This window comes from Oncorhynchus mykiss, chromosome 10 (assembly GCF_013265735.2).
Source record: "Oncorhynchus mykiss isolate Arlee chromosome 10, USDA_OmykA_1.1, whole genome shotgun sequence".
NCBI classification, from domain to species: domain Eukaryota; kingdom Metazoa; phylum Chordata; class Actinopteri; order Salmoniformes; family Salmonidae; genus Oncorhynchus; species Oncorhynchus mykiss.
The window spans coordinates 28,144,704-28,161,294 of NC_048574.1; the positions used below are offsets into that span (position 1 = coordinate 28,144,704).

Here is a 16,591-nt window from a genome sequence, read left to right on the forward strand (position 1 = left end):
CCCAAAATTGCCCTCGCTATAAGCCTGTGTTTCAGACATAAGGAAGTGGATGGCTGCAAAGTTTCTACTTTTAAACTCGGACAAAACAGAGATGCTTGTTCTAGGTCCCAAGAAACAAAGAGATCTTCTGTTGAATCTGACAATTAATCTTAATGGATGTACAGTCATCTCAAATAAAACTGTGAAGGACCTCGGCGTTACTCTGGACCCTGATCTCTCTTTTGACGAACATATCAAGACTGTTTCAAGGGCAGCTTTTTTCCATCTACGTAACATTGCAAAAATCAGAAACTTTCTGTCCAAAAACGATGCATAAAAATGAATCCATGCTTTTGTTACTTCTAGGTTAGACTACTGCAATGCTCTACTTTCCGGCTACCCGGATAAAGCACTAAATAAACTTCAGTTAGTGCTAAATACGGCTGCTAGAATCCTGACTACAACCAAAAAATTGTATCATATTACTCCAGTGCTAGCCTCCCTACACTGGCTTCCTGTCAAGGCAAGGGCTGATTTCAAGGTTTTACTGCTAACTTACAAAGCATTACATGGGCTTGTTCCTACCTATCTTTCTGATTTGGTCCTTCCGTACATACCTACACGTACGCTACGGTCACAAGACGCAGGCCTCCTAATTGTCCCTAGAATTTCTAAGCAAACAGCTGGAGGGAGGGCTTTCTCCTATAGAGCTCAATTTTTATGGAATGGTCTGCCTACCCATGTGAGAGACGCAAACTCGGTCTCAACCTTTAAGTCTTCACTGAAGACTCATCTCTTCAGTGGGTCATATGATTGAGTGTAGTCTGGCCCAGGAGTGTGAAGGTGAACGGAAAGGCTCTGGAGCAACGAACCGGCCTTGCTGTCTCTGCCCGGCCAGTTCCCCTCTTTCCACTGGGATTCACTGCCTCTAACCCTATTACAGGGGCTGAGTCACTGGCTTGCTGGTGCTCTTTCATTACGTCCCTAGGAGGGGTGCGTCACTTGAGTGGGTTGAGTCACTGATGTGATCTTCCTGTCTGGGTTGGCACCCCCCCTTGGGTTCTGCCGTGTCGGAGATCTTTGTGGGCTATACTCGGCCTTGTCTCAGGATGGTAAGTTAGTGGTTGAAGATATCCCTCTAGTGGTGTGGGGGCTGTGCTTTGGCAAAGTGGCTGGGGTTATATCCTTCCTGTTTGGCCCTGTCCGGAGGTATCATCGGATGGGGCCACAGTGTCTCCTGACCCCTCCTGTCTCAGCCTCCAGTATTTATGCTGCAGTAGTTTATGAGTTGGGGGGCTAGGGTCAGTTTGTTATATCTGGAGTACTTCTCCTGTCTTATCCGGTGTCCTGTATGAATTTAAGTATGCTCTCTCTAATTCTCTCTTTCTCTCTTTCTTACTCACTCTCGGAGGACCTGAGCCCTAGGACCATGCCTCAGGACTACCTGGCATGATGACTCCTTGCTGTCCCCAGTCCACCTGGCCGTGCTGCTGCTCCAGTTTAAACTGTTCTGCCTGCAGCTATGGAATCCTGACCTGTTCACCGGACGTACTACCTGTCCCAGACCTGCTGTTTTTAACTCCATAGAGACAGCAGGAGTGGTAGAGATACTCTTAATGATCGGCTATGAAAAGCCAACTGACATTTACTCCTGAGGTGCTGACTTTCTGCACCCTCGACAACTACTGTGATTATTATTATTATTTGACCATGCTGGTCATTTATGAACATTTGAACATCTTGGCCATGTTCTGTTATAATCTCCACCTAGCACAGCCAGAAGAGGACTGGCCACCCCTCATAGCCTGGTTCCTCTCTAGGTTTCTTCCTAGGTTTTGGCCTTTCTAGGGAGTTTTTCCTAGCCACCGTGCTTCTACACCTGCATTGCTTGCTGTGGGGTTTTTGGCTAGGTTTCTGTACAGCATTTTGAGATATCAGCTGATGTACGAAGGGCTATATAAATCAATCTGATTTGATTTGACTTCACAATACAGCAGTCAAAAACACCAAAACTGCATGAAAACATGGAAAGAACTGGCAATGAGAATCAAAAAAGGAGAAACAATTGACAAGCATGAGATGGCACTTATGGAGGCTGAGAGGATAAGATGGAGAGAGGTGTTGACACGTCTGACTGCAATTGTGCAGTCTCTGGCTATTAGAAATCTGGCACTAAGGGGACACATAGAAACACTGTACTCTTCATCAAATGGAAATTTCCTCAAAGAGGTTGAACTGACGGCCCAATTTGATCCAGTTATGAAAGAGTACCTTAACCGTGTCCAAAAGGGGACCTGGAGTCACAGCACCAGCTACCTTGGCCACCAAATCCAGAATGAACTCATTGATTTGTTGAGCAGCAAGGTCATTTCAATAATGGTGAGTGACATAAAGTTGGAAAATTCTTCTCTATCATTTTAGATTGCACCTCAGATGTCAGCCACACTGAACAGTTGTCAGTTGTGATTAGAATTGTGTCACTGAAGGAGGAGCCCAAGTACAGGAACATTATATGGGTTTTTTAGAGGCAGAAGAGTCCACGTTCCAACATTTGGCATCCGTGATTCTCAAAAGATTAGAGGAGCTAAAAATTACTTTTGAGGACTGCAGAGGATAGTCTTATGAGAATGAGGCCAACATGAGAGGCAAAAACAAAGGTGTCCAAGCCAGACTCCTGGAAATTAATCCAAGAGCTCTATTTGTGCCATGTGGGGCTCACACATTGAACCTGGTTGTGGCTGATGCTGTTAAAAGTGTTGTCGATGCCACAGGTTACTTTGGCATCTTACACAAACTGTACACCTTGTCCTCAGCCTCCACACAGTGATGGGCCATCCTGAAAAAACGTGGACATCACTTTGAGGATGTGGACTGAGACAGGGTGGGAGGGTTAAGACTGATGCCCTGAAGAAGCTGGAGGTGACATTTTTCAATGTTGTTGTGGATGCAGCAACCTCAGCCCTTCAGGAAAGATTTTCCAGATTGGTAAATGTGGGAGAGAAGTTTGGAGTGCTGTCAACCTTCCAAAGTCTCTCAAATGAGGAGCTGACAGAACAATGTGAGGCCCCTAGTATGACACTGCACTATAAAGAACACTCAGACTTGGACGGCAGAGAGCTTGCACAGGAACTGAAGAACTTGCTTGACTTTCCATCGAAGACCATGACCCTGCTTGAGCTGCTGATATTAATACATGAAAGGGAGCTCCAGAAATGTATCCAAATTTGTAGACTGCTCTCAGAATATGTCTTACTCTTCCAGTGACCGTAGCTGGAGCTTTTCAGAGCTGAAGCTCTGCAGCAGCCTTAGTTCACTTGACATTTTGAAAAAATGTGAGCTACAGTATGAACATCCAAAAACCTACTTCATCCAGTGCAAGCCATACACTAGTAGTATGTGAAAATATCCAACCAATTGTGTTATTACAAAGTTATGCTGAAAGTGAATGCTAGACTAAGTATATCAAGCATTATCTTCTCTAACGCATATGAGAAACACTAGCTGCAGTACAGTCAGAGTATGTGATGTTTAGCTACACTAAGTGATGGATCACTCAGAATGGCCAAGTCAGACATTTTTTATGGATACTTTAATGAAAAATGGTGATAGAACATTATCAGCTTCTGTGTAATTGAACATCAAGATTACAAAAAAAGGAAATAAATTCATATCAAGCTACAGCTGTTAATTTCATCAACAAAAATAGTGATTCAAATATTCATCAAACACCAATTTTTCAGTGGCAATTGACAATACTTTAACTGACTAAAGAGACCCTGAAAAAAACTATAACTAAACAAATATGATTTTTCATTTTAGTTGACTAAAGTGAGACTATAATCTGACTACTACATGGATTGGACAAGAGTTTCTGGAAAGATTGAGAGCTTTTCAGTGATAAGCACAATTAATATTTGCAGCACAGATGCTCAGGGCAGTTCTATACTGCACTGGGAAGGATGCTCCACATCCGCCAAACACAGCCTAGCCTACATCAGCTGGTGAGCTGCGTGGGAACAAGCAATGAGTGTGGGTAGACATGCGCTGCTTTGGCTCCGCCACTGATTATACAGATTGTGCAGACGACTCTCTTGCTTCCGCATAGCTAACAAGTCCCCACCAGCCTTCTAGTAAGATACCTTTTGCCTGGTTAACAAACACAAGATGCTTTACAAAAATAAAAGAATAGCAGCATTAAGTTTAATAGTAAAACTGTCGAGCTATGTTTCTCTCCCTTGAGTATAGAAACATTTTTGAATTTGTGGTCTCGCTCAACCCTCCCACTTCTCCCACTGCATTTTATAGCCAGGTTCTGAGGCCAACGTACTAGCCAAATCTCTTTTCCTCAGAGAAAACTACTTGATTCTAGCCATTACTGCTCAAAAGATATGACCCTTAATACCGGCGCAACGTTTTATTGTTTATTGGCATTTTACATTCATTAAACCAAAGCGGCCGTTCTTAAACTAGGCTACTTGCACACCAGACCTTTAACCATTTGTTAACGCTACACCTTCAGTGATGTTACTTCAATACCTAGTTATAGCCAACAAATTAGGGCGTGTCCAGCAGGTCAACATTCAGTAACATTCAGATAAAAATAGGCTATGTAGAACAAAAATGCCTCTGACATGTTGAATAAGAAATAACGTTGACTCTAATGGAACTTCTATTTGTAACATTCAAGAATGTTTTGAAAATGAAAGTGGCCCTGGTAACACTACCAAACAGTCGATGGCACAAAAATAATGGTAAATGAGTAGCAAACAAGTTGACTAAATCCATCTTGCCACTACACTATATATCTGACTGGGTTAATAACTTTGAGTTAATGTGGACCCAGTGACTCAAACTTGAACACTTGGACCAGGACTCGACCACTGGTGATTCGGACTCGATCCCAACTTGAGGTTGAGTGACTTGACTAAATCACTGGGTGAAATAGTAATTAGCCCGTTCTACTTTTGGACATCAATGTGGCAGTGGAACGTTGATAACGGAAATGACACAACCGAGTGACGGAGGAGCAACCAACCCATATTACTTTGCGGCATCATCTGGTGATTGTGTTACACACTCTCTCTGCGCTTGTGTGTGTCTGTTTTGCATGCAATGCTCAATATCATGTAGGCTCAATTAGGAATTTACACACCCAGATAACTGTTACATATATTAGTCATATTTTTGCTGTTGGGAATATGTTATGCAGAAAACTGTTGGTAGGACAAGGCTATATAGATTTGTACACATGGAAGTCAGTTATGTATGTTTACTATAGGTTGACACACACAAATGTGATGTGACTAAAACGAAAGAGCATTTAGTTGACTAAAATGGCCAACTGTTTCTATAATTGACAATAACTAGACTTAATGATTATACAAATGACAAAAACGAGACTAAGACAATATTTTAGTCAAAATTACCATCTAGAAGAGAGCCAGAATGAACACTGAGCTACAGTAATAGATCCTCCAACAGCCTCTACATTACAACTAATACTACCTGTATAACTTCAAAGACAGTATAGTATTCAATAATTATTCTAACCTTTACCAAAATCAAGTGTATTTTAGGTTAATGAAGGTCAATGGCATATGAAATTAGCATAAGAGGTGGTCCATGACAATGACATAATACAAAAACCATACAGGAGAAAGCATTTCGCTCAATGGCTGCAACGCAAGGCAATATGCATAACATTATCCTGAAAAATTAAGGCATCTGTATTTTCCCTTGTGCACTCGTGAGTTCTAGTCCATCTTTTTGTCCTTGACCTCCTCGTCATCCGTGTACTCTGTGGGTTCTTCTCCAGGTTTCAGAAGTTTCCCAACGTAGTCATACTTTTCTGTGAAAGGAAAGATGAAAATTACTGAGTCCCTCAGGGCCCTTCAGACAACAGAGACCATCTCAAGAACATGATAATCACTGGGTGGAGAACAGCCTTGTCCAAAAAATATTAAAAATAAAAGACTCCCATGTGTGGGTTTAAATTTAAAGCAGTATTCAATGTAATGTAGATGAAAGTGTATCTAACAGATGAATTTTGATGCAAAGTAGCATTATCTTATCCCCTGGCATGGTACCATATTTTTGTATGCGATGTAGCCAACTCTTCTATCGTTGCCAAGTCATACAAGAGGAACACAGTAGTTGACTTAAGCACAAAAAGACTGGACCACCACAAGACAAGTTATTCCCTGAAGCACATAGACATACATTTTAAACACCAATAGTTCTACGGGTAATCAAAGCTGTGTGATGCATCAACAACTTGCCCTGTTGAGTGATTAGTGGGTGCGTGCTTTGTAGCAACTACTACCAACTCCTGCATCAACTCACGAATGAACTGGGTCTCCCATTCATTGAGGCTTTCCTGTTGCATGGCGTTGAGGTCCGAGAGGTCGTCGTAGGTCTCTTTCAGGGCCTCCTTCTCCAGACAGAAGGTGGCCAGGCCCCTGGAGGCATCTTTACCAGCAAACACTCCATAAGGACCCTCTGGAAAACATCACACAGATTGATTTGAAATTCAGCCAAATATTTTTATAAACTAAAATGTGATTGTGAAGACAGAAAATAGCAATTTTATTTATCTGCTAATTAAATTCCACATGCTCTCCAACATACATACAGCAGCTTATGATGGCTTCAAAGATAAGCCCCCCTAACAACAAGTCCTCTATTCTAATGTTGAGACTGACAGAAGGTACAGACTGAATCCTTTAAATGAGAGCTAGTACTGCTTTACAATATTCCTCAACAATATATTTTTTTGTGCAACCATATGGTCTTGCTGAATTGAACATTCAACCTTTGTGCAAGGCATTCACCTGTGTCAACCTTTATTTTGAAATAGCATGAAGGCAACAAGCACACACCTCAATACAGACTGAGCAGATATGCAATTTCTAGACATTTTAAGGGAGGGTGTTCTTCGGGGGTTGTGTGACAGTAAAGGATCAATCAACTTGGTGAGAGGTTAACGTTACATGCCATTGTGCCAACTCGGATGAACACGCCAGTTAGCGTGTGATTCATAAAGAAGGGGATGTGGCGTTTTAGATGGTCGTAGTTCCAATGCAACAACTTCGAGATACAAAAAAATACACATAATCCAATAGACAAAGTAACAAGTCTAAGAATAAAACTGACTGACCAGCAAGACAGTTAGCTACGGTTGCGCCAACCATTCATTTGAGCAGCAATAGCTGGTGTTGCGCCACATGAGCACAAATAGCCTGCAACTTATTTTACCTGGCCCGTAGAATGTCTTTCCTCTGGTAACATCGAACACCTTTGAATTGACAGACATAAGAATTCTTGGATTTTGCAGGCCATCGTACGGTTGTAGCTCCGCTAACGTGAAATCTCTTTTCTTGAATTTAGGCAGAGGTTCCTCAACCTCGCCCATATCTGCAGGCGTGTCTCCGCGGAAGATTTTGTACAAAAGAAATATGCAGAGGCCAAGCAGACTCAAATTCAACGGAGACGTGAACATTTCCTGCAAAACTCCTGGAGTAGTTTCATCTGCTCCCTTTGTATCAGCCATGTTTATCGCTGTATGGTTCTTCTTCGGTATCTTCTTTGACGGGGTTAACGCGATTGGCATCCAATGTTTATGGTACACTACCGCCACCAGCTGGACGGGGTATTGAATAGAAACTAAAAAAAACATCGGGAAACGGGGAAAACGACATCATACAAAACAAAACACGTCAACTATTTTTTTAATGTTTTTTTAAAAATTAAATCATACTTCTTCAATCACAGTCCACTCTAAAATATATCCCTACACATGCTCAGGGGCCTGTGATGGGGCTACATTCACCGACAGGATTTCTTGCACTGTGAAATCACAGACCTAAAAAACATTTAGCGGCATTCACGATTCCAATTTTCTTAAACTTTTTCTCCGCTTGTGCTGTACAGTTTATGACCATTGCAATAAATAATACAGAGTCCACCTTTTAACATGTAGCATTTCACTCTCTCAGTTGATGGGACACCTTCACTGGTTTTGGTGGCTCTACTACAATTGCTTTTACCCTGCTACTCGTTCCTTCCGATTTTTTTCACCGCCTCCAGATAGGAGGCACGCTGGACACTCCTTACCCTTGCCACCTCATTCTCCTTCACCTTAACAGGGCCCTCCAATAATTCCTGGAGATGTTCACCTCAACAGTTGCAGCATTTCCCTTCATCTGGCATATGATATTCTATCCTTCTGCACACACTTGACACATTACCAGATATTTTACATTTATGACAGGGGCTTGTGCACAAAAGCTCTTACAGGGTATCTCATGAATCCTAACTTTATGACAAGGAAGAGACTCTTCACCAAAGAACAGTAGCATGGATGAAGTTAACTTCCTTTCTCCATCCACCATACAGGTGAATCAACGTGCACCAACCACTCCATCAATGTCTTCAGTTATATCCTCTGCCTTTATTTCTTGCGCCACCCCAGAAATACCCCCCTAGATAGGCGCCTTGCTACAGAAATCCATGCAGTAAACAATACAGTCAGATATCTTTTTGAGTCTTATCACACGCATCTTCTGCTCTGCAGACACACAAGAAATCTAAAAAAGACCACTTCTTGTGACTCTCACCGACTCCACACTTTCTTCTAACACATTCCAGATTTTCCTGGAGAAGTTAAGCGGATTTCCCAAGTAGCATTCATCCAAAACTATTGACTCCGACCAAAAACGGGTCTCGTGGTTTCCTCTTTTCCAACATAGCGTTACTTCTCTTGTTTCCCCTTGTATGAGGTTTCTGTGTTATGCACTATAGCCCGTTACCATATATGTGATTTAATATTATCTGCTGTTGGCTTGTGTGGATGTATATAGGTGTCATGCAACATAACTGACTTGAAACATTGTTAACAGTTTCAGGGCCATGGGCCTTTCTACGGTATCGAGCATGAGCGCATGGATGTTCTTCACAGCAACAGTTACATCAATCAACATAAGCGCAAAGAGGCAGGGACCCGCCTGAGCGCCTGCAATAGGCTGAGCAAGTTTAAACCACGCCCAGCCTCTACTGTAATAGGCCAGCAGACGGGTTGGAACTATGTCTATCACAGTATAAAGAATACTGTTTACATACATCCTGTCAGTTCTCTGTTTGCCCTGCGAGGTGGGACAGAGAGCCCGTATATACGAAAATTGCATTTACCACTTATTGCTTAGCTAATAAAAAATACATAGTATACAATCGGTGACTCATTGTCATATTTATCCTGATACCAGATTCGAATTGACGCAACTCTAACAGTTGTCTTCACCACTGTAACCCACTCATTCTCACTTTCTGTACTATTAGCTTCACTCGACTCACTAACAGTTTCAAACAAAACCTCTGTTTCCGCCATCTTACGTCAGTGTTCATATATAATATTTGATAGCAGGACTGTCTTCTTTGGCATCATGGCGTTCGCACACTTTGTTTGTGCATGCCGCCACCTACTGTGCGGTACTGTGTGGTCAATCACTTTACATTTTGTGATACAAAAATAGAAAAGGAAGGAGGGAAAGGATTAAAATGCACCACCAACTAACCCTACACCTACACCTATATACCCCCTGTCAATCTTCAATAGCGCTTACACAATGTGTGCCATGACTATGAAAATGATATATTCTGAATCAGGGGAGGATGGACAAAAATCCAATCCGATAATTTGTTTGTTCGACATGGTGAGATCTTTTTATGTATGTAAAATTAATTATGCGAGAAATGGTGGTGGGAACAGACTTTATGCACAAATATTGATATACAGTGCCTTCAGAAAGTATTCAAACTCCTTGACTTTTTTCACATTTTGTTATGTTGCAGCCTTATTCTAAAATGTATGAAATAAATACAAATCCTCAGCAATGTACATACAATACCCCATAATGACAAAGTGAAAACAGGTTTTATAAATGTTGGCAAATTTATTAAAAATTAAAAACAGAAATACCTGATTTACATAAGTATTCAGCCCCTTTGCTGTGCTACTTGAAATTGAGCACAGGTGCATCCTGTTTTCATTGAACTTGTTTCCATACAACTTGGCTCTGACATGCACTGTCACATGATTGAAAATTGATTGGACATGATTTGGAAAGGCACACGCCTGTCTATATACCCACCGTTGACAGTGCCTGTCAGAGCAAAAACCAAGCCATGAGGATGAAGGAATTGCCTGTAGAACTCAGAGACGGGATTGTGTCTAGGCACAGATCTGGGGATAGTTACCGAAACATTTCTGCAGCATTGAAGGCCCAAGACACAGTGGCCTCCATCATTCTTAAATGGAAGATGTTTGGAACCACCAATACTCTTCCTAGAGCTGGACGCCCGGCCAAACTGAGCAAACGGGGGAGAAGGGCCTTGGTCAGGAAGGTGACCAAGAACCTGATGGCCACTCTGACAGAGCTCTAGAGTTCCTCTGTGGAGATGGGAGAACCTTCCAGAAGGACAACCATCTCTGCAGCACCACCAATCAGGCATTTATGGTAGTGGCCAGACGGAAGCCACTCCTTAGTAAAAGGCACATGACAGCCCACTTGGAGTTTGCCAAAAGGCACCTAAAGACTCCCAGACCATGAGAAACAAGATTCTCTGGTCTGATGAAACCAAGATTAAACCCTTTGGCCTGAATGCCAAGTGTCACGTCTGGAGAAAACCTGGCACCATCCCTACGGTGAAACATAGTGGTGGCAGCATCATGCTGTGGGAATGTTTTTCAGCAGCAGGGACTGGAAGACTAGTCAGAATCGAGGCAAAGATGAATGGAGCAAAGTACAGAGAGATCCTTGATGAAAACCTGCTCCAGAGGACCTCAGACTGGGGCAAAGGTTCACCTTCCAAAAGGACAATGACCCTAAGTACACAGCCAAGACAACGTAGGAGTGGCTTTGAGACGAGTCTTTGAATGTTCTTGAGTGGCCCAGCCAGAGCCCGATCGAACATCTCTGGAGAGACCTGAAAATAGCTGTGCAGCAACACTCCCCATCCAACCTGACATAGTTTGAGAGGATCTGCAGAGAAGAATGGGAGAAACTCCCCAAATACATGTGTGCCAAGTGTAACCGGTGTGAAATGTCTAGCTAGTTAGCGGTGCACGCTAATAGCATTTCAATCGGTGACGTCACTCGCTCTGAGACCTTGAAGTAGTCGTTTCCCTTGCTCTGCAAGGACCGCAGCTTTTGTGGAGTAATAGGTAATGATTCTTCATTTTCTTCATTGAAGGCAGCTGTTGATGTGTTCAGAGGGTCCCTGGTTCGAGCCCAGGTTGGGGCGAGGAGAGGGACGGAAGCAACACTGTTAGTTAAGCTTGTAGCATCATACCCAAGAAGAATTGATGCTGTAATCGCTACCAAAGGTGCTTAAACAAAGCACTGAGTATAGGGGCTGAATACTCCTGATATTTCAGTTTAACATTTTGTATAAACTAACAAACATTAAAAAAAAGTTTTTGCTTTGTCATTATGGGGTATTATGTCAAGGGGTCTGAATACTTTCTGAAGGCACTGTAAAAACCATAATTTCGAAGTAAACTTGTAGTCACGCGATGACATGGTGTGTGGTCCTCCCACTACGACTCGAGAAACCATGCAGTTTAATAGTAACACATGGAATAAAATAAAATACCCAAGAATGGAGCAAAAGGAACACCTACGTGAGATTGCTATTCAATGACTACAGCTCAGCGCTCAACACACTAAGCTAAGGACCCTGGGACTAAACACCTCCCTCTGCAACTGGATTCTGACGGGCCGCCCCCAGGTGGTAAGGGTACATAACACATCTGCCACTCTGATCCTCAACACAGGGGCTCCTCAGGGGTGCGTGCTCAGTCCCCTCCTCATGACTGCATGGCCAAGCACGACTCCAACACCATCATTAAGTTTGCCGACGACAACAGTGCTTGACAACACCTATTCCCACCTCAGAAGACTGAAAAGATTTGGCATGGGTCCTCAGATCCTCAATGTTCTACAGCTGCACCATCGAGAGCATCCTGACTGTTTGCATCACCGCCTGGTATGGCAACTGTACGGCCTCCTACCGCAAGACACTACAGAGAGTGGTGCGTACGGCCCAGTACATCACTGGGGCCAAGCTTCCTGCCATCCAGGACCTCTATACCAGGCAGTGTCAGAGGAAGGCCCAAAAAATTGCCAAGGACTCCAGCCACCCTAGTCATAGACTGTTTTCTCTGGTACCGCACGGCAAGCGGTACCGGAGCGCCAAGTCTAAGTCAAAAAGGCTTCTTCACAGCTTCTACCCCTAAGCCATAAGACTCCTGAACAGTTAATCAAATGGCTACCCGGACTATTTGCATTGTCCCCACCCCACCACCCATTTTTATGCTGTTACTACTCTCTGTTTATTAACCATGCATAGTCACTTTACCTCTACCTACATGTACATCTTACCTCAATTACCTTCACTAACCGGTGCCCTCGCACATTGTTTCGGTACCGGTACCCCCTGTATATAGCCTTTCTACTGTTATGTTTTTGTTGATCCTGAAATTAAAACAAGGGACCGGTTTCCCAATAGAGATGGAAATTAGGCTTACAAGTGTTTGAACGATGCAGCTTTCCTACAACAGCCGAAGATGTAACATGCGTTTCCAAAAACACCACGCGGAAAGAACTTTCGCTAAGTGCGTCATCGGCGCATGTGTCGTTACTGATCAGATCGAAAGAAAAGCAGTGCTGCTGTCTGATCAGCTTCATCCATTAAAATCTTAAATTAACATTAGAATTATTACACAATACTGATGACGGATCAGCTCGTTCAGAGATAATACCACCTACGGTTACAAATATTGAGGCAGTTTTTATTAGTTATTTTTCTGTCTTATTCTTTTTTATAACTTTTTTTTTATGGTCTTTTATGTCCAACAATTTTGGCTCAGAAAACTTGGGAGGTCAGGGTTGGGGAACACTGCAGTAGGCTATAGGCCTATGTTAAGTTAAATACACTTAATGTTCAATTAATTAATTTCTATTTTTCTTTTTGTAATTTGTCACATTTGAGCAATGACGTGACAAATCTTTGATTTAGTGCATTTTCATTGGGCAAGCATTATAAAAACTGCCTCAATATTTGTAGCCATAGGTGGTAGTAGGTGGTAATATCTCTTCTGATCCATATCATGCTGGCTCCATAGTGTGTTAACAGGAAAACGGTTCCAAATGTTTTTCCACCGTTCCCATAGGACATTTTAGAAACACTTAAATAATGGCTGTGCTTCGTGTAGACTTACCCTGGTGTGACGATAACCATGTAAATCTCTTGGACAAGGTGACTTTTACCAATATATTCAGCTCTATTTATTCTCGGATTCAAACATGTTAATTAGCATTCAAGTAGACATCATGCAAGACTACAAATCCCTGCCAGCTCCTACACATCATCTCTAGCTGACAACTTTGCTAACAGTTATTGTGTCATAATAAAACTTGCGCAAGACAGTTCACAGAATTGTCAATTTAAAGACATTTAGCCAATTTATTAATTACAAAATGTAACTAACATTAGATAGTTAATCCAGAGATTCTTAACTGGCGCCTCCAGAGATGCAACCTCTCTCATCTTCACTCAATGCCTATGTTTACCCCACTGTACCTGAATCTATCCTACCACGCCCAGAAATCTGCTCCTTTTATTCTCTGTTCCCAAAGCACTAGATGACTAGATTGCCTTTAAATATCCTTTAGCCGTACCCTCCTCCTACTCCTCCTCTGTTCTTCTGGTGATGTAGAGGTTAACCCCGGCCCTGTGTCCCCCCAGGCGCTCTCATTTGTTGACTTCTGCAACCGTAAAAAGCCTTGGGTTCATGCATGTTAACATCAGAAGCCTCCTCCCTAAGTTTGCTTCATTCACTGCTTTAGCACACTCCGCCAACCCTGATGTCTTAGCCGTGTCTGAATCCGGGCTTAGGAAGGCCACCAAAAATTTGGAAATTTACATCCCCAATTACAACATTTTCCGTCAATTGAAAACTGCTAAAGGGGGCGGAATTGCAATCTACTGTAGAGAGAGCCTGCAGAGTTCTGTCATACTATCCAGGTCGATGCCCAAACAGTTCGAGCTTCTACTTTTAAAGATCCATCTCTCCAGAAATAAGTCCCTCATTGTTGCCGTTTTTATAGACCCCCCTCAGCTCCCAGCTGTGCCCTGGACACCTTATGTGAATTGATTGCCCCCCATCTACCATCAGAGTTTGTATTGCTAGGTGACCTAAATTGGGATATGCTTAACACCCTGGCCGTCCTACAAGCTAAGCTAGATGCCCTAAATCGCACACAAATTATCAAGGAACCTACCAAGTACAACCCCAAATCCGTAAACATGGGCACCCTCATACAGTTGAAGTCAGAAGTTTACATACACTTAGGTTGGACTCATTAAAACGAGTTTTTCAACCACTCCACAAATTTCTTGTTAACAAACTATAGTTTTGGCAAGTCGGTTAGGACATCTACTTTGTGCACGACACAAGTCATTTTTCCAAAAATTGTTTACAGACAGATTATTTCACTGTATCACAATTCCAGTGGGTCAGAGGTTTACATACACTAAGTTGACTGTGCCTTGAAACAGCTTGGAAAATTCCAGAAAATGATGTCAATTGGAGGTGTACCTGTGGATGTATTTCAAGGCCTACCTTCAAACTCAGTGCCCCTCTGCTTGTTATCATGGGAAAATCAAATGAAATCAGCCAAGACCTCAGTTAATTTTTTGTTGACCTCCACATGTCTGGTTCATCCTTGGGAGCAATTTCCAAATGCCTGAAGGTACCACATTCATCTGTACAAACAATAGTACGCAAGTATAAACACCATGGGACCACGCAGTCGTTATACCGCTCAGGAAGGAGACGCGTTCTGTCTCCTAGAGATGATTGTAATTTGGTGAGAAAAGTGTAAATCAATCCCAGAACAGCAAAGGACCTTGTGAAGATGCTGGAGGAAGCAGGTACAAAAGTATCTATATCCACAGTCAAACGAGTCCTATGTCGACATAACCTGGAAGGCCGCTCAGCAAGGAAGAAGCCACTGCTCCAAAACCGGGGGACAAAGATGGTACTTTTTGGAGAAATGTCCTCTGGTCTGATGAAACAAAAATAGAACTGTTTGGCCATAATGACCATTGTTATATTTGGAGGAAAAGGGGGAAGCTTGCAAGCTGAAGAACACCCTCCCAACCATGAAGCACGGGGTGGCAGCAACATGTTGTGTTGGTGCTTTGCTGCAGGAGGGACTGGTGCACTTCACAAAATAGATGGCATCATGAGGTAGGACAATTATGTGGATATGTTGAAGCAACATCTCATGACATCAGTCAGGAAGTTAAAGCTTGGTTGCAAATGGGTCTTCTAAAAGGACAATGACCACAAGCATACTTCCAAAGTTGTGGCAAAATAGCTTAAGGACAACAAAGTCACGGTATTGCCTTTAAATTATTTCACTTGGGTCAAACGTTTCGGGAAGCCTTCCACAAGCTTCCCACAATAAGTTGGGTGAATTTTGGACCATTCCTCCTGACAGAGTTGGGGTAACTGAGTCAGGTTTATAGGCCTCCTTGCTCGCACACGCTTTTTCAGTTCTGCCCACAAATGCTCTATAGGCTTAAGGTCATCACAAAGCCCTGACCTCAATCCTATAGAAAATTTGTGGGCAGAACTGCTAAAGCAGCTCATAGCCTGTGGCAAAAATGAGGGGACACGAACAACAGGTATAGGCCAATCAAAAAGGTTATTTATTGTAAACCAAAACTATTAACTGTTAACAAAGAAAAAGGAATGAGGTGTGAAAGTATCATAATGTAAGGTGTATGTAAAGTGCAGGTATGTGTGAATCTGTGTGTGTTAATGACTGCGTGAAAACTATGCAAAATGACAACGGAACAAACAAAACAGGTTCATACCTGGAGGAGCAGAGATAGAGAGCGAGAGCGAGAGACAAGTGATTAGTGAAGCCGTTTAAATGCCCTGAGCCCTGGTGACTCCAATCACTAACTAAAATGTATTTGGCTGAGGTGTATGCAAACTCCCGACTTCAACTGTAGATATCATCCTGACCAACCTGTCCTCTAAATACACCTCTGCTGTTTTCAACCAGGATCTCAGCGATCACTGCCTCATTGCATGTGTCCGTTATGGGTCCGTGGTCAAACGACCACCCTTCATCACTGTCAAATGCTCCCTAAAACACTCCTGCGAGCAGGCCTTTCTAATCGACCTGGCCCGGGTATCCTGGAAGGATATTGACCTCATCCCGTCAGTAGTGGATGCCTGGTTGTTCTTTAAAAGTGCTTTCCTCATCATCTTAAATAAGCATGCCCCTTTCAAAAAATGTAGAACTAAAAACATATATAGCCCATGGTTCCCCCCAGACTTGACTGTCCTTGACCAGAACAAGAACACCCGGTGGCGTACTGGATTAGCATCGAATAGCCCCCGCAATATGTAACTTTTCAGGGAAGTCAGGAACCAATATACTCAGTCAGTTAGGAAAGCTAAGGCTAGCTTTTTCAATCAGAAATTTGTAACCTGCAGCACTATTTCCAAAAGGTTTTGGGACAGTAAAGTCCTTGG

At 42.7% G+C, this 16,591-nt stretch overlaps 1 protein-coding gene across 2 annotated transcripts; it reads right to left on the minus strand.

Moving 5' to 3' along the window:
• Positions 1-4,386: 4,386 nt before the first annotated feature.
• LOC110533597 (membrane-associated progesterone receptor component 1) lies at positions 4,387-7,584 on the minus strand. 2 transcript variants are annotated; one of them, XM_021617966.2, is made up of 3 exons: positions 7,234-7,584; positions 6,322-6,477; positions 4,387-5,827 (listed from the first exon to the last, which is right to left on the minus strand). In XM_021617966.2, the coding sequence occupies exons 1-3, from the start codon at positions 7,526-7,528 to the stop codon at positions 5,733-5,735; spliced, it is 546 nt and encodes a 181-aa protein (XP_021473641.1). In that variant the 5' UTR covers positions 7,529-7,584; the 3' UTR covers positions 4,387-5,732. The 2 variants fall into 2 exon arrangements, with proteins under 2 accessions (XP_021473641.1, XP_036845900.1); XM_036990005.1 differs by having other exon boundaries at positions 6,258-6,477.
• Positions 7,585-16,591: the final 9,007 nt, after the last annotated feature.

Excerpts from the sequence above, each read along its gene's own strand:
- LOC110533597 (XM_021617966.2), bottom strand. The coding sequence starts at position 7,528 with ATGGCTGATACAAAGGGAGCAGATGAAACTACTCCAGGAGTTTTGCAG. Across the intron at positions 6,478-7,233 it reads AAAGACATTCTACGGGCCAG|AGGGTCCTTATGGAGTGTTT; the intron begins GTAAAATAAGTT and ends GATGTTTTCCAG. Across the intron at positions 5,828-6,321 it reads ATGGGAGACCCAGTTCATTC|AAAAGTATGACTACGTTGGG; the intron begins GTGAGTTGATGC and ends TTCCTTTCACAG.